Here is a 22744-nt window from a genome sequence, read left to right as displayed (position 1 = left end):
AGCCTTTATGTTTCTTAGTTCCAGAGTGCATTATGTTATTAAAAGGTTATTTCTTTTAAAAAATATTCATGCAATAAATCTTTATTTATAGTTGGTTTTGTTAAAACTGCATTAAGGAGCTAGGTAGGTAGTTCAACAATAATTCTTGTTCTCTATTATATTTTGGGGAAAGTATGAGATAAATATATGGAAACTACTGAAGCCTGAGGTAGTCATCCACCTTTCAACAGGTGGGATACATTCTTAACAGTGTCAAGGTCCTGGGCCCTACAGTACTCAGGAATGAACTTATTTATTTAGTTAGTTAAAAAAAAAGATTTTGTTTATTTGATTGAGAGAAAGATAGAGCAAATACAAGTAGGTGGAGTGGCAGGCTGGGGGAGAGGGAGAAGCAGGCTCCCTACTGAGCAGAGAGCCCGATGTAGGACTCGATCCTAGGACTGGGATCATGACCTGAGCCGAAAGCAGATGCTTAACCAACTGAGCCAACAACTGCTGAGCACCACTATACTCAGGAATTTAAAATAAGGCTTCCCATGTCCTCTTTGGCTTCATTCAAGTTATTTTAGATTGTTGAAATACAGAATGGCAGTAAAGTAGCTTGTGATGATTATGGGAATGGCATTGCCAGCAGCACATGCCTCTGTCAGATCATTTTCACGCTTTCCTTCTGACAGGACCGTTATATGATCCTAGGCCGAAATGGCTTCTTTGTGAGCCCTTCCGACTCCCTGGCCATCATTGCTGCCAACCTCCCTTGCATTCCATATTTCCGTCAGATGGGGGTCCGAGGGTTTGGGAGGAGTATGCCCACCAGCATGGCCCTGGACAGGTAAGCAATGATATCACCGTGAAAAACTGTGGTAGGTTTCTGACATCAGTGTCTCCTTTGTCATTAGCTGTAGCTCATTCTCCCCTCCTCCGGTGGGAATGGTTGGAAGTATGAGAACTTAGAGGCATGTATAGTGCACTTGGTATGGAGCATGGAGAATCTGGCGGCCTGAACTCCATTCTTGGTTCTGCCTCTTAGCTGTGGGAACTCGAGAGACTTATTTGATCTCTGAGCCTCATTCTTTTTTTCCCAGTCTTTTTAATTTTAGCAATGCTTAGTGTGTGAAAAATATTATTTCCTTTTTAAAAAATGGAAGTGTCATTAACATATAGTGTTATGTTAGTGTCAGGTGTACAATGTGATTTCAACATCTGTACATTACTCAGTGCTCATCATGATGAGTATGCTTTTTGATTCCCTTCACTTTCTTTCTTTCTTTCTTTCTTTCTTTTTTCTTTTCTCTTTCTTCTTTCTTTTTTAAAGATTTTATATCACAAGCTATGCAGAGACAGAGAGAAGCAGAGACACAGGCAGAGGGAGAAGCAGACTCCATGCAGGGAGCCTGACGTGGGACTCAATCCTGTGTCTCCAGGGTCACACCCTGGGGTGAAGGTGGTGCTAAACCACTGAGCCACCTGGGCTGCCCCCTTCACCTTTTCCACCCATCACCCCACTCACCTTCCCTCTGGTAACCATCACTTTGTTCTCTGCTTTTAAGAGTTGGCTTTCGGTTTGTCTCTTGTTTTCTTTCTTTCTTTCTTTCTTTCTTTCTTTCTTTCTTTCTTTCTTTCTTTCTTTCTTTTGTTAAAAACAATCTAAAATGATTATTTAATTCAATCGAAGCATATCAGTAGTTTCTTAACATTTTTCATTAAATGGTAAAAATATATATGCATTATTAAAATTAGAAATCACAGATAAACAAAAAGTAGAAAACAAGTTATAACATGCAGTGGTAATCAATTTTGCTATATATATTTCCAATATTTCTTTTTTTTCTTACTTAGGAATTTTAATGCAAAAATCCTTAATAAAAACAAACAGAATCCAAAACATGTGCTCAAATGAGATTTACTCTAGTAATACAAAAATAATTCAATATTAAGAAACCCATTATTATAATTTATTATAGTAATATAAGTAAGGGCAAGAGTGAGGATTATCTTGTTTTATTTCTTAAATTCCACATATGAGTGAAATCATATGGCACTTGATTTTCTTTGATGGACTTACTTCACTTGGCATTATATCGTATTATATTTAATAGCTGAGTAACACTCCATTTATATGTATACCACTTCTTTATCCATTCATTTGTGGATGGACACTTGCGTTGCTTCCATATCTTGGCTATTATAAATAATGCTACAATAAATATAGAGGTGTTGGGCAGCCCTGGTGGTTCAGCGGTTTGGTGCTACCTTCAGCCTAGGGCATGATCCTGGGGACCCAGGATCAAGTCCCATGTCGGGCTCCCTGCATGGCGCCTGCTTCTCTCTCTGCCTCTCTGTGTGTGTGTGTGTCTCATGAATAAATAAAATCTTCAAAATAAATAAATAAATAAATGGGTGCATGTATCTTTTCAAATTAGTGTTTTCATTTTCTTGGAGTAAACACACAATAGTGGAATTACTGGATCATATGGCAATTGCATTTTCAGTTTTTTTGAGGAACCTCCATACTGTTTTCCACAGTGGCTGCATCGATCTCCATTCCTATCAACAGTGTGTGAGGGTTTCTTTTTCTCTCAGCTATGGCACCCCAGCTGCCCAGGTCTCCAGGTGACAGCTCCCTGGGGGAGCCTATGCTGGCCTTGCCCTCAAACCTCAAGTCCTCCCTCTTGCTTCATGTTGTCCTTGGTCCCATCTTCAGGAGCGAGGAGATGAGCCTGGACAAGGATGAGTAGAGGGGCCCACAGCACAGTCTCCGCACCAGGAAGTGGAGCCTCCGTGGGAAGAATGAGAAGGCAAGGCAAGGGATCCATTCCTCTTTTTGCCTGCCTGTGGGCTAGCGGACTGACCACTGGCCAAGCCTTCCCCTGGGGGTGGAGTGCAAATGAAGCTCCTCAGGCAGTGGAGCAGGGCATGGGCTCTAGGCCATTCTGCTCTAGGCCATTCTGCTCCAGGCCTCAGGAGAGAAGACAAAAGAGGAGCATGAGCTTGTCCAGGCAGGAGGAGCCAGAGAAGTTGGGGCAGATGCTTCAGGCAGTTGAATAAAGGGTGTGCACTTGTCTATTGCCCTCTGAGAACCTCTGCTCTCAGCCAGCACCTCAGGAGTCCTCATGAGCTCCCCAGGGCTTCCCAGGCCTGCTCCTCAACCTTTGGCTTCTGTGACTAGGGTTGTTGCTCCTCCTTGCTCCTGTGACTAGGTGTTGTGATGTACAGGTTTCTCTCGCCACCTCATATAGATTTAATCGATCTTGATTTTTTTTTTTTTTTTTTAGTGGAACTTCATCTTTCTTCTAAAGATTCTCAGGGATTAAGGCTGATTGAAGCTCCACTTCAAGCTTCTTACCCATTTTTAACAAGTAGAGCCCATCCTTTGGCATGCTTACACTCAAATTCCCTGGGTATCAATTTGACATTTACACGCTTTTGCTGGCCTGACTCTCTGTAATGCAAGTGGCATTTGGGTGTTGACACTAGCTGAGTTGAAGGGGCATTGTGGACACAGTCTAATCACTCTGTGGTTCAGGATCATCTAGAGAAACCGTCCCGTATTGCTTATATCCTGACAATCTTTGTACACTTTGACTCTGAATGCAGCCAGTGTGTTAAGACCCTGGGTGTCAGCAGCTTGTTGAGAAGGAGACCTTTCGGAAGAGGGAAATAATGCAAAATCTGATGGGGTGGGCTGGAGAGGGATCTCTTGAACCTCACTCTGAGATTCCTTGAGTCTTTGATATCTACTCTAAGCAGTGGCTGGCTGTTTGTGGTTCCATTTTGTTGAAGGTAAGGGGAAAAGCGCTTTGCACAGGCCTCAAAAGTACAAAAGATACTGTAGTCCTTAAAACAAACGCCCCAAATGCACACATATCTTGGGAGGCTCCTGCCAAGCGAAACTTGTGTTGAAACTTTCTCTTTTCTTTTGGCTGAGATTTGCATCATTGTAATAGCTAGTGATGTTGAACTCATTTTCATATGCTTATTCTCCATTTGTGTAACTTTTTTTGTTATATAGCTATTCATAATGAATTTGCTCAATTAAAAAATTAGGTTGTCTTTTGTTATTGACTTATAGAAGTTCTTTATATATTCTGGATAATGTATTTTGTCTGATATATGTATTGCAAATATTTTCTCCTGGCTTCTTACTTGCCTTTTCATATTGTTAGTGGTGCCTTTTGATGACCAGATGTTTTACATTTTGATGAAGTTTAGTTTATTAATATTTTCTTGTATAGTTAGTGTGTACTTTTTGTTCTCTGCAAGAAGTCTCTGCTTACCCAAAAGTCAGAAACATGTTTTCCCTAGAATTGTTATAATTTTAATTTTCACATTTCAGTCTATGATGATTTTGAATTAATTTTTGTGTATGGTGAAGGCAGGGAGAAAGGTTTACTTCTTCCTAAATCCAATTGTTCCAACCTTGTTCATTGAAAAGAATTTTCTTTTTTTTTTAAAGATTTTATTTATTTATTCATGAGACACACACACACACACACACACACACACACAGAGAGAGAGAGAGAGAGAGAGGCAGAGACACAGGCAGAGGGAGAAGCAGGCTCCATGCAGGGAGCCTGATGTGGGACTCGATCCTGGGTCCCCAGGATCATGCCGTGGGCTGAAGGTGGTGCTAAACTGCTGAGCCACCTGGGCTGCCCATGAGAAGACTTTTCTTTCCCCTTGGTACCTTTGTTAAAAATAAGTTGACCATATGTGTTTGGGTCTATTTCAGGATTCTCTATTTTCTTTCATTGATCTTTTTTCCTATCCTTATGCCAATATTACACTGAATTGATTATTAAACTTTTAAAGTCGTACTGATATCAGATCCCCCAAGTGTTTTTTTCTTCTTGGCCAAATTTAAAAAGATGATACATCCTTGGTCTTTTGTATTTCTATATACATTTCAAATCAGCTTGTCAATATCTACCAGTTGTTACAGTTTTGATTGGAGTTGCGTAGAATTATAGAATAATTTGGGAAAAATTGCATTTTAATAATACTGAGTTCTTCAGTTCATGAATGTGGTTTATCTCTTCATTTTAGTTTTCTTCAGTTTCCCTTACATACTTTGTAGTATAATTTCTCTTATGTATATTTTGTGGTTGGCTGTAGAGGTCTCACACATTTTTTATTGAATTTATTTCTGAGTATTTTTTATGTTTCTGATGCTATGATAAATGGAATAGTTTTGTAAGTTTAATTTCCAGTTGTGTGCTGCTAACAGTTGAAAATACAACTGGTTTCTGTAACTTGACCTTGGATTCTTTGACCAGGAAGAGTCTTTTGGATGACCCCACTTTACTTCTCTCCCTCAGGCTTATGATGATGATCCAACCTCAGTGCAGGGCAGCACCAAAGAGTAGGGTGTATTATTGCAATTAATTTTTGTGTATGGTGAGGAGGAGGGCGGGGGGTGGGGGTGAGTGGGTGACGGGCACTGAGGGGGACACTTGACGGGATGAGCACTGGGTGTTATTCCGTATGTTGGTAAATTGAACACCAATAAAAAATTAATTTATTAAAAAAAATTTTGTGTATGGTGAAAGCAGGGAGAAAGGTTTACTTCTTCCTAAATCCAATTGTTCCAACCTTGTTCATTGAAAAGAATTTTCTTTTTTTAAGATTTTATTTATTTATTCATGAGGGAGACACACACACAGAGAGAGAGAGGGGCAGAGACACAGGCAGAGGGAGAAACAGGCTCCATGCAGGGAGCCCAACATGGGACTCAATGCCACATTGAAAAAATGAAATTTTTTTCCATTTGCCTTTGCTCATAACCTTCCTTAAAAAAAAAAAAGAAAAAAAAAGGATTCAGTAAAACTGTGAACAGTGCAAAAATTGAGCCATCTTTAGACATTGAGGACTCAGGGTCATACAGAAACCTGATTACTATGTAGGTTACTTAATATGATGGGAATGTATTTAATAATACTTTTCCCTTACACAGGATATTAAAATGTAGAAAGAGTTGGGTACATCTGATTTCACTTGATCTTTGCAAGAATTTAGTGGGTAATTGGGGAGGCATTATTCTCATCATCTTTTTATTTTTTTATTTTTTATTCTCACCATCTTAAAGATGTTGAACCAAGTATCAGAGAGGCTAAGTGACTTGTACAAAGTTATACAGCTAATCAGAAAGTGACCCAGGATTTGAAACTAGGTCTTCTAGTTTACAATTGCATCTGCCCAGTAACTACCACTAGATCAAGATGATCCCTGAGAAACTAGTGGAGAATATTGCCCAACTCTCCTGGGGGATAGCCAGCAACTTTCCAAACCCTGGCCAGGAGAGGCAGGTTTCATTCTGACAACAAAAACCATTTGTCCTCCTTTCTCCCGGACATTTCCTGGTGGTTCTTGATTTCACTTTGTCCCCTCCCTCCCAATAAAACTCTGTTTCAGTCGGAAACCAGAGTCCTTGCTTAGAAATTTCACAAAGAGCTTGTTCTGATATGTAAGTGACCATTTAAAAGGATTATTCATGCTTGCTGGTTGGGATCCAGAATCCTTTGGGGCTCTGACGTGGTGATTTGTTTTGGGTATTTGATCTGTTGTGTAGTTTCCAGGTGGATTCTCATGATGGACACTTTATGAGCTTCTTTTTTCTTTGGTAAAGTAAATACAGCTTCAAACCTTTATCTTAACCATGGTTTGCCATATAAGTTTTATTTATTTTTTTATGAAAAAAATGATTGGAATGTGCCCTTTAGTGCCAGGACCCAGAAGAATGACAACTGAGTAGTTGAGATGCATTAAATGGTGCACTTGCCTAAACTCTTGGGATTCCGAATCAGAGGTGGGTGTGAGGGGCCTGCACCCTTGAAACTGATGAATTATTCAGGCAAAATTTCATTGTTTGCAGATAATCATTGCTCCCTGAGGGAAGACTTTCAGTTTCTTTAATTTCTACTCTTACAGTGTCACTGAAACAAGGATTCCATTTACTTCAGAATAATACAGTTTCAGCCTTGAAAATGGCATTCTTTTTAAGCTTTGTCACTCTGAATGTGCCTGATTTGTAGTTGCAGAGAAGTCGGTGCTGAAATCATTTTAGTTCAAATGATTTGAGAAGTAAAGCACATTCAGAGTATATTTGTGGCCCGAGGTCTGTCTCCACCCCATGCAGAAGTATTAAATAATCCTCTGTGTCATCATCCTTCAATAATATTTATGAAGAGCCCATCTGCACTTGGGAGTGTGCCGAGTGCTGTGCAAAAGAAGGCAAACACAGGCAGACTTGAGCCCTTCTCATTAGAGTTATTTACAGCCTCACACAATGCTAGCAGCATCCTTGAGTGCACTGCAAGGGATCCAGATCTGAAAAGTATGTTTTGACTACAAGGGAGGCCATGTGAGGCGCACCACCCATAAATGTGGTAGGGAAGGGAATCAATCCTTTTCTACCTTCTATGGGCTATTTGTGCCACCCCTGTTCACTATTTACTCACTCAAGAATATTTATTAAGGGCCTTTTGTGTCCTAGACAGGGTCCCTTGCCCTGAGGGAACTTCAATCTCATGGAGAAAGCAAACAACAGGAAGTAGAGGGAAAAATATAAATACAAATTGTAGCACATGCTTATGGGAAATGAACTTGGCTCAGTAATAATTGGTGGGTATGGAGCATGCTGCTTAGATGGGATAGCCAGGCAAGGACTTCCTGAGGAGGTTATGGGTAGGACCAAAGATCAGAAACATTCAGCTGGACCTGGCTATGATGCTAGGATTAGAAATGACCCATGATACATGTGAAAATGCTTATTTTTCAGAATGTAGTCCATAGCTATTTGTTGCCAATCCCCAATCTGAAATATGGACTGTAGCTTTATCTTGAACATATTCAGCTGGTTGTTGGAATCCAGACAGTGTTAATCCTATAAGTATGCAAGTATCTACTGATCTACAATGACATTGGTTTTTATCCTTTGGATCTGTGCTCTTTTATCTCTAAGATCAGTCATGATGGATCAGAGTAGTGGGAGAGATAGTGATCTGAGCTAGTGTCTAATCACTCAGTCTCCCATACATTGTTTCTGCTACAGAATAATGGGAATTATTTTGCTTCAACAGATCAATATATTCAAGTGCATCCTGTATTAAAATTAAAGGAAAAAATGGGGAGAGGGGGCAAGCTCTTTATCATAGGAGTTATTCCCTGAAACTCTCCATAGCTGATTTAGTCAGAGTTAAGGCAGAAAAGGGATGGCACCCTCAAAAGAGATTTACTAAAGAGAACTTAATAATAGTAACTTAATAACTTAATACAAAATTATGGACAAAGTTAAGGAAAGCAAAACAATGAAGAAGAGATGGAGAAGTACCCATGACTCAGAATAATAGAAAGTTGTTAGTTCCTCCAGGACTGAAGTGTCAAAGGGGGAGGGATTAAGTAACCATAAGCCTCTTATGAGGTCTGGAGTTGTGGAAGGTGGGCTGTTGGACAGGAACTGAACCTGTCAGGTAGGTATAAATACCCCAACTTCTCTCTTTTTTCTCCCTCCTATCTCCTGCTGATGATTCCTCTTGATGAAACCCAACTGGAAGCAGGAGTGCAAATCTGTGATGTTTAGCCTCCAAAGGAAGAGAGTAGGGCAAAGATTGCCATGGAATGAAATGGGTCTTCCAGTGGACAAATTTTTAAAAGATTTTTCGAGGGTGAATATGATTAATTCAACTCTATGCCTCAGTTGAGGCATAGAAAGAGGGGAGAGGATGAGACCAGTATTTAAGCAAGTAGAGATTACTAAAATGATTGGCCAGTGTACTGGTTATGCTGGTTATTTGTTGGTTTGCCCCTTCCACTGTATAGTCAAATATCCTACTGGTGTTTTAATTTTTCATATCTCATATTAGCAATGAATTTGAGCATTTCTTCATATGCTTAAGAGATTTGGGGGGTATTTTTATTAATTGCCCATTCCTGTCCTTTGCTCATCTTTATATTTTGGGTTCCTCTTTTTTTATGGATTTATAGGAGATCATTACATATTGAGATATTAGACCCTTGTCAACTTTAAACACTTCTAATTTTCACTTTTTTTCCTTCACAGAAAATTATACTACTGAGCTCTATACCCAGATTTGCTGTTAATAAACAGCTCTATGTGGACAACTCAAATTTCATATGTATCAATAGCAACTTTTCTGATTTTCCCTGAAAATTGCTCTTGTTTTTTTTTTTTTTTATGGATACTATCTGTGTGAATCATCTATCACCCAAATTATACACCTTGGAATAATCCTAGACTTCTACTTCCTCCTTATTCCCAAGGTACCATTAGTCACTGAGTTCTGTCAGAACAGAGTTCTGTCAGAAAAGGTACTTAAATGTCTCCTGAACTATTCTTTCTTCTCCATACCTGCTTTTACTTTCCTAGTTCAGGTTCCCATAATCTTTTGCTTGAACTATTGCAATAGTTCAGTAGATGAACTGGTCTCCCTGCCTCCAGACCTCTTCTTCTACATTCATATTCTAGACCACCCCATGAAGAAAGCCATGCTTCTCCCTGCCTTGCTTAAAATCTGTTGCTAGTATCAAATGCCTGCCCAATGATATCTCATTTCTGGATTCTAAAGTGTGCATAATTTCCTGATTATGAATATTTTGCTCCTGCCTCCATTTTTTACCCTGCCTCCTAGGTATGTCCTGTTACTTACAATCCCCCAAATTCAGTGGCCTCTTACACTGCTGGATCTTTGCACATGCTACTGTCTTTCCTTGAATCCATGTTTTTACATGTTCCCTTTGTTCCACCCCATCCTTCCTTATTTTTTAAGGCTTAAGTCAAGTATCACCTCCTTGATAAGTCCTCCTTTGGTCTTGTGTTCTTGCCACCCCGAAGCAGCATATGGAACTTGTTCTTCATAGATCGCTTTATCACAACTGTCACAGGCATTGAAAACATATACTTGTCTGTTTCCTAACGTCCAATGAGCCCCCTGAGGGGCAACTTTTTTATCCAGTGCCTGGCACAGAATAGTTCTTAATAAACACTTCTTAAATGAATGGAATTTTTTTTCCCTTTTTGATGCCTTTTGTTTGAAAGAAAAAAAAATAACTAGAACTCCACAGATCTAATCACAGAGTTCTCAAAGTTAAGGACTGTGAACTACCAACACATTTCTTTTGACTTTTGTACAACGTAAGCTTGTTGATGCTATCACCTGGTGGCATGAGGAAGTATATCTGAATGATAAGGAGCAAATAAATGATGTATAATTACACAGTGGTCTTTGAGTATAATAAAACTGTGCCTGATTTATGGTTTTCATTTGCATCTAGGTAAATTTGTAGTGAGTCAGATTTTTAATAATAATACAGGGGTATTGATTACAACTTCATCAAGGTGATATAAAAGGAAGCAATCACGTAGTAGTTATTTCCTACTCAATAATTAAAAACTCACTACAGCCTGAACAAAAGCTCAGTATTATTTATTTATTATTTATTTCTTGCCCTAGTGAGTAGGATGAGGAATGGATTTTTTTCCCCTAGGAATTTAGAAGATGCCTAGTATTACCCCCCTGTATGGTTTTTGTGTTCACTTACTGGAAAGGAGGCAGACAATGATTCAAGCCCATTTTTGTGTTTCTAAGTGTTGATGCCTGATAAACACACAATAACATGTACATTTAGTAAAGGGCATTTATGAATTAATTGGCTAAGGAGAAAGGAATAAATTGTTAACATTTTAAGACTAGAAGCTGCAAGAGCTTTGGAGATGTTGGATAAACTATCTTTTGTTCAGTTGTTCAGAGCCATCTTTAGTTTTTGCTGTTAGAGTTGGTCAGAAAAAAAATTTTGGATAAGCATTAAGTGACCTGAGTTCCAAAATATATAGTCATCATTACCCTCCCTTGTGAACTGGAAGACAAGCCATATTTAGAAGTCGGCTCTCTCTTGCCTGCTACATTTGCAAGGACTCTTTGCCATTCTTTGGCGTCATCTCTAGAAAGGCATGGTCATTGCCAAGGGTGTCCAGCATCTTATCCTCAGCCCTTCTACTTCTTGGCCCTCTTTGGCCTTTGGCTAGTCACTTTGACCACTGGTGGACCCATCTGGTACTGAAAGAAGCCCCTTAACACCACCCTGGGTATTTGGGGATTAAAGACCATTTTAAGCAGGGATTTCATTTCCATCTGGTCTGGAGCATGTAACTAAGTGTCATGCAGTTGCTTTGCAATGGGAACATTGACTTCATGGCCTGCCTTTATTTATAATCTCAGTTTTGGTTTTGGAGGGCTTGTGTGGTTAAATAACCTCCTTCCATTTTTCTCCTTTGTGACTTAAAATATTAATATGATTTTAAAATCAGTCCCATTCATTTCTTTTTTTAAAAAAATATTTATTTATTTATTTTGAAATAAAGCATGAGCTAGGGGAGGGGCAAAGGAAGAAGGAGAGAGAAGGCTCAAGCAGACTCCCTGCTGAGTGTGGAGTCTAACACAGAGCTCAGTCCCAGAATCCTGAGATCACGACCTGAGCCGAAATCAGGAGTCAAATGCTTAATCGACTGAGCCACCCAAGTGCCCCTTGTCCCATTCATTTCTACAGAGAGGCATGAGGTGACTCTATATCTTAATTATGGTGGTAGTTATACATACATCATTAAACACTATGTATATGTCGAGACTCTTGGATCTGTACAATTGATAAATTTTATGTAAATTACACCTGATAAAATTGATAAAAATAATCAAACCCTATTTATTTAAAAAAAACAAAACAAAGCACCTCTCTTGGGTCTTTACTTACCATTGGGGTCAGAAATCAACTCTTGTTCTCAGCATTGAGGCTGGCATTTGATAGATTGGCCAGGTTCAGGTGACTCAAGTGGCCTTTGGAATCTCTGCCCATTGCTCTTTTCTCTGGCAAGCCAGAATGTCAATATACTACCCGCAATTGTTGTCTGCTTTGGAAAAGACTCAACTTATATTTCGAGTTGGAGGTTCTTAGATTTCAAGGTCATTGATCAAATTTATTGACATAAAAGATATAAGACAGATAGGATAGCCCACAATAATTCTGAGCCATATGCTTTGCCAAGCTGTCAGAGAGGTTTGGCACTTAACAATGATTTTAAATGAAGGGGCATAATGATCAATTGTCCTAGACCTGAAGATTCTTTTGAAGGAAAAAGCTGTGTACTTTTTTATGTGCTTTATATTTTGAAATAGATTTTGAGCTCTAACCAAAAAAGCCAAAAAGTTTTAAAATGGATTTTAAACCCCAACCTCATAGGGTAGTGTTAAGCTGGCCCTGTTGGAATACTGCTTACATGGATTGTCAAATATCACCAATTTTACTTTACCCATTGAGCTAAAGGAACAATAGTATCTAAGAAAGATGCACAGGATGAATCAAGAAGCTACTCAAAAGTTTTGCCAGGTCAGCATAGAGTAAGAGGATAAATGCATTTTTATTTACAATGTAATTTACTAAAATATCTTGTTCAATTTTTGCCAAATCCTCAGAAGTATTTGTCAGGTGCTATTATTGACGTTTTATTTTTGAGGGAGGTATCACATTGAAAGGTTAAGCAATTTGCCCAAGGTCATCCATCAAGAAAGAAGCAGTGAATACTGGTACCAGATTGTCTAATTCTAAATCTAATCATTTTTTTTTTTACTAATCCTAATTGTTGAGAACAGAAAGGTGTTCTGATTGTATCTTTTTTTTTTAAAGAATTTATTTATTTATTTATGAGAGACCCACAGAGAGAGGCAGAGACATAAGCAGAGGGAGAAGCAGGCTCCCTGCAGGGAGCCCAATGCGGAACTCGATCCCAGAACCCCAGGATCACAACCTGAGCTGAAGGTAGATGCTCAACTGCTGAGTCACCCAGGTGCCCCATTCTGATTATATCTTGAGTGAAAATCATTTGTGCAGGTTGGAGTGTGTGTGAAAGAATCTTTGTTGCTCAAAAAGTGGTAGATGACATCAGATAAGCATAATTAATGTCAACCCCAAGTTGTCTCCTAATTTCAACCTTGAACATCAGTACTGTTTACGAACGCTCTGGAAGAAGCAGTCCCTGGCTTTAACTTAAGACTTCCAGGAAAATGTTGACTGGCATTCAAAGTAAGGTTTGAATTTTATAGCCTCAGGATCTGCTTGAAGTAGTAAGATCAGCAGTGGCTACATGAAAAAACATTTATCAGGTTTCAACAGCTTTCCTCTATCACATTCTCGATAAAGTGGGTTAAGCAGATACAATTCTCTAAGAGTTTTTAATCTCAGACAGAAAACACCGATGACCAGAGACATAAAATATACCAACTAGGTAAAATGGGTTCTTTTAGTAAATAATGTGTCAGGGGTTGGGTATATGATGTCAGTGCTTAGAAGAAAAAACAAGACAAGAAATCTTGTCAGCCCCTGTCTGTGTGCCCTATACAGGTGAGGGTGGAATCTAGATCTGAGTATCCGTTCATCTTGCCTCTGATCAGATTTCTGCATGAGGTTTAAAGTTGTCATTTGGAATTCTAAATTCTCTTGGAGTTCTCAGTTGCATCAGTGGTTTTATATTCTAGCATGCAGGAAAACTCTTTGATGAGCTGTTGCTTGTGTTTAAGAATGCAAGATCTCTATCCAGGACTCACAGAGAGATTCTATCAGTCAGGATCTTTGTGCTGCAAATGAGAGAAAACTAGCCGAAGTAGGGCCTAAATAATAAAGGGAATGTGTTGGCCCACATAAGTAGAGGTGGCCACAGGTGAACCTCGCTCCAGCAGCTCAAATGATACCTCCACTTGACCTGGATATCGCTATTAACTGTCAGAGAGAGAAGGTATCACTCTCATCCTCAGGCTCCCTGCCTCTGGCTCTCCAGGCTTTCCCTATTGGGGAGCAAATACCTGCAGGATTCTAGACTTCTCACTCTTATACAATCTTGTCTATGAGGAGAAGGATTTTCTTCTTTCCTCTCCCCTCCTCTCTCTCCCACTCTATTTCTTTTTCTTTCTTTGTTTCTTTTCTTTCCTGTCCAGGAGACAAAGCTTTTTGAGAAAGAAACAACTAAAAACATCTCCTGGAGTCTTGACTTTGTTTGGGATTTGTACTACCTCTGACCCATTGACTCACCAGCCCATGACTGGTAGGATAGGCTGACGGTCTTAAGCCCCTTCCTCCTTATCAGGTGGAGCTGGGAGGACCGTCATTCTTTCCCAAACCAAATGACCAAGAATGGATGTAGTTGTTCTCAAAAGCAGGATGTTTCTTTTCTCCTTCCAAAAGGGGGTAGTAACTGCAGCCATTTGGGACCCATTGGATACAGAATGATGGAAGTAGGTGAGAGCATTGGGGTACAGTTCTGGAAGGAGAACTCAGGACCCAGCTAAGAACTGCCCTTCTTGTTATTCCTCATGCCCCTGCCAATCCCCTGCCAGTAACTGACAATGGTATTGGAATTAGAACGGCAGTGCTCGCCTATGATCCTTGTATAATATACTCATGGATTCATCTGCCCTTCTCTCCCATCCATCCATCCTCCCTCCCTCCCTCCCTCCCTCCCTCCTTCCTTCCTTCCTTCCTTCCTTCCTTCCTTCCTTCCTTCCTTCCTTTCTTCCTTCCGCCTTCTTTCTCCTCTTCTTCTCTCCCTCTTCCTCCTTTTTTCTCTCCATTTCTTTTGACCTCTCCCTCTTTCTTTTCTTTCTGACTTCCTCTCTTCTTCCTTATCTTTTCTTCCTCCAGCCCCTCCCTTTCTCTTCACCTGCCTTCTATTTTGCCATTTTTCAAACAACATTTTTTAGTACCGGCTGTATGCCAGGCACACTGCTGGGTTCTGGATATAACTAATGGAGTTCACCTTCTCTTCTGCCTCCATTCTTTTTCTGTCAAACTTCATTGTCAACAAAATTTATAAAAATTCTCCGTGTAAAGTATTCTGCTGGGTTTAGAGAAATTCATGACTTTAATCTGATGTTAATGGTAGATTTGGAGAGTCTTTAAATAATTGATGATGATATATCCTGCAGATTGCCTTACAATAGATTCTACTACCTATATTTTGGAGTAGGAAGGAGAGAGAGAACATAAGGAGTGCAAACATGTATGCCTGCCAGCATACTTAAATGAGCTCATGCACAAAATGGAACATGGTACTTTCTGACTTTCATTGGCCTCTATGTTCAGACTTATCCAAGTTTGAATTCTGACTCCTTTACTCTGGCTGTGACCTTGGGCTGGTTCCCTGATCAGGGTCTCATCACTAAATGAGAATATAAGAACATCTCTCTTATTAGGAATTAAATGAGATAATATATGGGTAGTGCTTAGAGCAGTGCCAGTCTACAGTAGGAGCTCAATGAATGTTAGCTATTATTAACACAATGGTGGAGTTTTATAGATAACAAACTCAAGAATGAACAGTGGATTCTAATGATCAGTCTCCAGTTCTTCTACTAAGAAGGTAGGATAGGACTTAATCAGTGGCTACACTTAGATACTATCTGACTCATCAAGTAACAGTGATTAGGTGGTGCTCCTTGCTGTGGGTACCTCACATTTCCCAGTACAACAAAGCTTTTAGAAGACTGCTCTATGAACTTCAAGTATGTGTATTTGGTGTTTTTCAGAATATTTTCCAAGTAATGGTTGTTAATTTTCTTTTTCTAAAAAAGATTTTAAGTCATCTCTGCACCCAACATGGGGCTTGAATTTATAATCCTGAAATCAACAGTCTCATGCTCCACCAACTGAGCCAGCAGGTGCCCCTAATGATTGTTAACTTTCTTTAGGTCTTTCTTATGTGTATATGGAAACTTTTAAGTAGGTATCCAGGATTAGACCCATTGCTTTTGATTTTTTGCCTTTGTATTAGCATCCTTTATTTCCTCTTTGATTTCTTCACTGACCCACTGGCTGTTTAGTAGCATGTTGTTTAGCCTCCATTTGTTTGTATTTTTTTCCAGTTTTTTCTTATGATTGATTTCTAGTTTCATATCATTGTGGTCTTATTTTTTTTAAAGATTTATTTATTTATTTATTCATGAGAGACACAGAGAGAGAGAGAGAGAGAGAGGCAGAGACACAGGCAGAGAAGCAGGCTCCACGCAGGGAGCCCGATGCGGAACTCCATCCTGGGTTTCCAGGATCAGGCCCTGGGCTGAAGGCAGGCGCTAAACTGCTGAGCCACCGGGGCTGCCCAACATTGTGGTCTTAAAAGATGAAATACCATTATGATTTCAGTTTTCTTGAACTTATTGAAATTTGTTTTGGGGCTTATCATGTGATCTATCCTGGAGAATTTTCCATGTGCACTTGAAAAAAATGTGTGTGTTCTGTTGTTTTTGGATGGAATATTCTGCATATATATATGTTAAGTCCATCTGGTCTAATGTGTTATTCAAAGATATGGTTTTGTTATTGATTTCTGCATAGATCTATCTATTGTTGTAAATAAGGTGTTAAGGTCTCCTAATATTATTGTCTTATTCTCAATTTCTCCCTCTGTGTCTGTTGATATTTGCTTTATGTATTTATTTAGGTGGCCTAATGTTGAGTGCATAGGTATTTACAATTGTTATATACTCTTGTTGGATTGACTCTTTTATCATAATGCAGTGCCCTTCTTTGTCTCTTCTGACAGTCTTTATTTTATTTTATTTTTTTAAAGATTTTATTTATTTATTAATGAGAGACACAGAGTGAAAGAGAGGCAGAGACACAGGCAGAGGGAAGCAGGCTCCATGCAGGGAGCCTGACTTGGGACTCGATCCCAGGTCGCCAGGATCATGCCCTGGGCTGAAGGCGGTGTTAAACTGCTGAGCCATCCAGGCTGCCCCAGTCTTTATTTTATTTTCTTTTTTTAATTTTTATTTTTAAAATATTTATTTATTCATAGACAGAGAGAGAGAGAGGCAGAGACACAGGCAGAGGGAGAAGCAGGCTCCACATAGGGAGCCTGATGTGGGACTCGATCCCAGGTCTCCAGGATCACACCCCAGGCTGCAGGCGGCGCCAAATCGCTGCGCCGCCGGGGCTGCCCCCCAGTCTTTATTTTAAAGTCAATATTGTCTGATGTAAATATTGCAGCTGTGGCCTTTGTCCACTTCTTTTGGCATGGAATATCCTTTTTCCATCCTTTCACTTTCAGTTTGTGTGTGTTTTCAGGTCTAAAGTGAGTCTCTTATAGGCAGCTTATTAAGATCCTTTAAAGCTGTTACAAATTGGAAGATCTTTGTTCACTCTATCAAGTGCTTCTCTAGAATACATATTGGACCCTAGAAGCCTTCTTTCTTTTTTTTTTTTAAGGTTTTATTTATTTATTCATGAGAGACAGAGAGAGAGAGAGAGAGAGAGAGAGAGAGAGAGAGAGAGGCAGAGACACAGGCAGGGAGAAGCAGGCTCCATGCAGGGAGCCCGACTCCAGGATCATGCCCTGGGCTGAAGGCAGGTGCTAAACCGCTAAGCCACCCAGGGATCCCCAGAAGCCTTATTTCTTTAGAAAAATTGTCCTTCTGGGAAAACATAGAGTTTCTTTTTCTTCTTTGAAAACACACCTGTGGCTCTCTGTATCCTGGCCCAAACCATTAAATCCCCATACACAGCTCAAGTTTTTTTCTCTGCCACTAATTCTGATGATAGGATTTTGACTTTGCATTGTATACATATCCCATTAAAGCATATGTGATTTCTGTGCATATTGTAAGTGCTTGTCCATTCCATAATCTATTCAGTTCAGCCAAAAGATAAAAAGGTAAAATAGGGATCCCTGGGTGGCGCAGCGGTTTAGCGCCTGCCTTTGGCCCAGGGCGTGATCCTGGAGACCCGGGATCGAATCCCACGTCGGGCTCCCGGTGCATGGAGCCTGCTTCTCCCTCTGCCTGTGTCTCTGCCTCTCTCTCTCTCTCTCTGTGACTATCATAAATAAATAAAAATTAATAAAAAAAATTAAAAAAAAAAAGGTAAAATAAAAAAAACCACCATTACCAAATGAATTGTCCTGTGATATACCCATGCATGGGGATGAGAGGACAGAAGAGAGATTCACAAAAAATGACTTTTTTTAAATTAATGTAACATCAGCCATTTCCTTTTTAAATAGTATTCAATCCTGATTTACTGTTGTCATGGTCTTTTGAAGCTTTTATAGTGACTTTTTAAAAAGTCTTAAGCTGTAGGACTTCTGGGTGGCTCAGTTGGTTAAGCATCTGACTTCAGCTCAGGTAATGATCCCAGGGTTGGGCTCCCTGCTCAGTGGGGAGGCTGCTTCTCCCTCTCTCTCTGCCCTCTTCTCTCCCTGGCTCATGCTCTCTCTCCAATGCATGCTTTCACTCTTTCTCTTGCAAATAAATAGATAAAATCATTTTTAAAAAATCATTAACTCCTCTGTAGTCCCTTTATCTGCAAAGCCACTAATTTCTCTGGTATCTAGGAAGAGACTTAGGAGGAGGAAGGGCAGATATTCTTCCCCAAATGAGGTTTGTTTACATGAATTTTACCAAAGTCAATAGCTGCCAGGAGAAATTTTAGAATGAGAGCTGATTTGGACAAGGTCATTGGATTTGTAGAGGAAACTTCCATCTGAGGACCACTTTCAGAGGCAGACTGGGTTGTGGCTCTGGGTCAGCTTGACATTGAGCCAGGGTGTGGCTGACTAGAGAGAGATAGCTAATGGAAGTGCAGTAGAAAAAGAACAAAAAAGGAAATGTAAATGTCTGAGGGTCTGGTACATCTGACTTTACCCATGAGTCTTGTTAACTTTTCAAAGCCTGGCTTGCCCCATATAGAAAGGAAATGGTCAGGGCTGGGATAATGGCTCATCCCCACAGAGCTTTCAGGGGCCCACATTCCTCCTAGGTCATTGTTGTGCCTTCTTTGGGGATAGCCCTTGCCTTCATTATTTTAGGATAGTAAGAGCTCCAGCCACCGTGTTTACATGTTAGGCAGCTACTGGAGCAAAGGATATAGAAGAAGGGTAAAGAGAAGAGCAAAGATAGATATACCCTCTAACTTTGAAAGAGGTTCATGAAGCAGACACTTGATACTTTCGCTTATATCCTACTGGCCAGAACTTAAATTATATGCCTAACTGCAAGACAAAACTGCAAAAAAGGGAGTCTTTTATTTATGTGCCTTTTTGAGGTAAAAAAATCTTTTCTGTGAAGCTGTCCAGTACAATACTCAAGTTCACCTTCACTGATGATGAGTAATGAAGTCATGGTTCTGTTAATGAGGAAATCAGTGTGAATGACTTCAAGTGGGCAACTGTCAGTACCTGCTAATTCATTTAAATTATTGCCCACCATTAAAGAACATACTAGAATTATGGATGTTTCCCTGAAGATGCCATTGTCTTTGACGTCAGTGAGTTTTTTCTCTTACTCGTCAACAAACATTTATGGAATACAGTTCATGCTTACCCTCAAAAAAATTTTATGGTTTAGTGAGAAAGACCAATATCCTGAGCTACACTTATGATACAGTGTGAGGAATGCAGTAATAGGGGCCATGAAGGTGCTGAGAGGGAAGCATTTACATTGATCTGGATTGGGATCAGGACTTGTGGCTTTAATAGAATTTTTATTCCTTTGGGTTATAAGTGTTGCTCATGGGAAGCCTTTGAATGAGCTCATTGAGAACAGGGGCACCTTTTATTCTTTACCTCTGTTGTTGTTATTTTTTTAAAAAAGATTTTATTTATTTATTCATGAGAGACACAGAGAGAGAGAGGCAGAGACACAGGCAGAGGGAGAAGCAGGCCCTATGCAGGGAGCCCAACGTGGGACTCTATCCCAGGTCTCCAGAATCAGGCCCTGGGCCAAAGGCGGTGCTAAACCACTGAGCCACCCAGGCTGCCCATACCTCTGTTGTTTTAAACTGAATATAATGCTTAATCACAGTGGTTCAGTGTGGTAAGGAGGATGAGTCAGGTCAGGAAAAGAGAAAACATTCTGGAACAAACTACCCATTGTGTGCAAGAAAGTGCTCCAGTGTGGTGGAAAAGACCATGAGTTTTGGATTCACAAAGACCTGAGTTCAAGTGTGAGATCTGCTGTTACGTAGCTGTGCAAATGTAGGGAAGTTATCTAACCTCTCTGTGTCTGTTTTCTCATCTGTTAAATGAAAATTAGAGTTCTTAACCTCATCAGGTTCTCATGCAACTGGTCAAGCAATCAGCACAGAATAAGCATTCAATGGATATTAGCTATTTTATAGTCTACCTAATTTTCCCCTCCCTTTTCTCAATCTTCAAATTTTAAAAAATATTTTATTTGAGAGAGAGAGAGCTGGGTGGGGTGGGGGTGGTGGGGGAGAGCAGAGGGAGAGGCACAAGCAGGCTTCCCACTGAGTATGGAGCCCAGTGCAGGGTTTGATCCCAGGACCCTGAGAGGGTGACCTAAGCCAAAACCAAGAGTTGGACACTTAACAGACGGAGCCACCCAGGCGCCCCTAAACTTCAATTTAGTTTGAAGTTGTTTGTTGAAGAAAGTGCTTTCTCTAAGTCACAGAGTCTCTGGCAACTCAAAGTGAACCTCACACAGATGATACTTCATGGTGTCTTGGTTGAGAATCTTAGAGTTAACAGACGTTTATAGTCTGATTCTGATGAATCTCACATGCTAGTATTTCCTACATTCCGTTTACTCTGTGTTCTCTACTTCCTAAAATAGGAAAGGGTGCACTGTTGAAGTGTTGCCAAATTTTCTTTACAAGTGGCTGGCTGGGTTTTTCTTAATTGATGAGTCACTCTGTGTTGATGGGACCCACATCCATGGGAACTTCTAGGTCTTCTCAGGGCTCGCATTCTGGAGTCTCCCTTCAACAAGTGATGTGAGGTATCCTGACAGTCATGGCAGCCGCATGTCAGAGGTGATATTTCCTCTAATTGGCTTCAGGGACCATTTTCTTAATAATTTCTTCCTTTTATAAAACTATATGCCATGTTCCATTTATGAGAAGAACACTATATTCCAGAGCACGTGAAGTTATTTCGGGATAACTGACCTAACAAATGGAACTGTGAGGTTAGGGAGAAATCCAGTCTCATGGAGGCCCCTGGTCTTATGTGTGGCTTGAAGAGATTGAGGATGCTGATGTGTTCTTTGGGGAGAGATTCACAGTTTGACAGGAAACATCTGCTTTAATTCGCTCCAACATCAACACGATCGATGTGGTAGGAAGCCTGTTGTTACTGTGTGGGTTCCATTTCTCCAGCCAGAGCTGTGCCTGAGATCAGGGCTGTCTGGACAGGCAACACAATATGGTCCCATTTGTCAAAATATGGACATAACGCGCAGCATTATTTGAGAGTATCCTGGGGCTATTTCTCTATATAGAGGGAATTATTTTCCTTCCAAACCTGTCTCTCTCTTCATTTCTATCTCTTTTCCTTTATGTTTTCTCTCTCTTGGCACATTTCCATTCTGTATTTCAATTATGAGTGAACACTTCTCAACCTTAACTCTATCACTGCATCCTCTCCCATGAGTGAGAATAGCTTCCTGTGGAGGATGATTCTCCCCACGGGCATCAGAATATCTGGGAAACAAGTGTGCAAACACGCAGATTCTCACACACTCACACTCACAAAACCTTAGAGATTGTCATCTAATCCTGAAGGTCTATCTTCCTCCTCTCCCTACCATCAGAGTCACTACCTAGAATTAATTAAAGATTCTGTTACATTAGCATTATAGAATTGGTTTGTAGAGAAACCTGCCTCATTTTTCTTTTCTTTCTTTCTTTTTTTTAGATTTATTTTACTTATTTGAGAGAGTGCATGCAAGTGTGGGGAGGGGCAGAGGGAGAGAGAATCTCTAGCAGACTCCCTGCTGAGCATGGAGCCTGACTCTGACTCCCGAGCTCGGGGCTCAATCCCATGACCCCAAGATCATGACCTGAGCTGAAATCAAGAGTCAGATGCTTAACTGACTGGGCCACCTAGGTGCCCCTCATTTTTCATTTTTTGAAAGAGTAAAGGTGGTACCTGACACCTAAAATTTGCCTCTGGAGAATTCAGGGAATTCAAAGTACACTTCTTGTATCAGTGCAGCTGTAATACTAATACTCAAAAAATTATTGCACTGGTAATAAAATGTGAAGTGTGGATTCATAGAGCTGAGCCCACATTTTCTCCATGATTATTTTTTAAATTCTACTGCCATAAAGTCCTAGGCATTGTGAACAACTAATAAAGGAACATTAGTGTTGATAATTTTTATAACAACAACGACAACAACAATAATAACAAAGCCTCAGTTACATTCAGATATAATCAAGGTCCTTTTATACCCATTCTGGTGTTGATCAATCAAAAGATATTGCTAGAGCCCACGTACACCACCAGTTGTATTAAATCCAGGAGCTTCCAAGTTCTTTTTTGTTGACCCTGGCAGTGGGCCCAAATGAAGGTCAATGAAAAGATCTGTGGTTGGTTACTTTCTCTTCTATCTCTCCTATTTTCTACCTGATGATCTGACGGTATATATATTCCAGATGTTGGTCCCATCCCATGTGGACAGATTCACTTCCTTTCTCTTTCCAGCATCTTATTCCCTGGCCAGGCCGGTGTCTGCACTGCTCTGTGTCAGGTACTGTGTATAGCATGGAGGGGAAGTCCCCAAGGAAATGATAAGACACATTCTCTGCCTTAAAGAATCGCAAAGCCTGAGAGGAGATACAGATGACTAAACTAATAATCATGGAAATGAGTGGTACAAGGCACACTGATGACACAAAGAAGTGATGAATCAACTTTGCTTGAGACTGGAGGATGCTGGGAAGAGGTCTT

The 22744-nt window shown here is 40.1% G+C and overlaps 1 protein-coding gene across 1 annotated transcript in view; it reads left to right on the top strand.

Annotated features, from left to right (window-relative positions):
- Positions 1–22744, top strand: part of PGM5 (phosphoglucomutase 5) — a 192062-nt gene that overhangs the window by 36706 nt on the left and 132612 nt on the right. The window contains exon 6 of the mRNA XM_055311538.1: positions 678–832. Coding sequence (XP_055167513.1) covers positions 678–832 — 155 coding nt within the window. The remainder of the gene's footprint in view (positions 1–677; positions 833–22744) is intronic.

The sequence above is a fragment of the Nyctereutes procyonoides genome, unplaced genomic scaffold (assembly GCF_905146905.1).
Source record: "Nyctereutes procyonoides isolate TBG_1078 unplaced genomic scaffold, NYPRO_anot_genome, whole genome shotgun sequence".
Classification (NCBI taxonomy): domain Eukaryota; kingdom Metazoa; phylum Chordata; class Mammalia; order Carnivora; family Canidae; genus Nyctereutes; species Nyctereutes procyonoides.
Note: the sequence above shows the minus strand (reverse complement) of the source record. Positions and strands in the feature narration are given on the sequence as shown.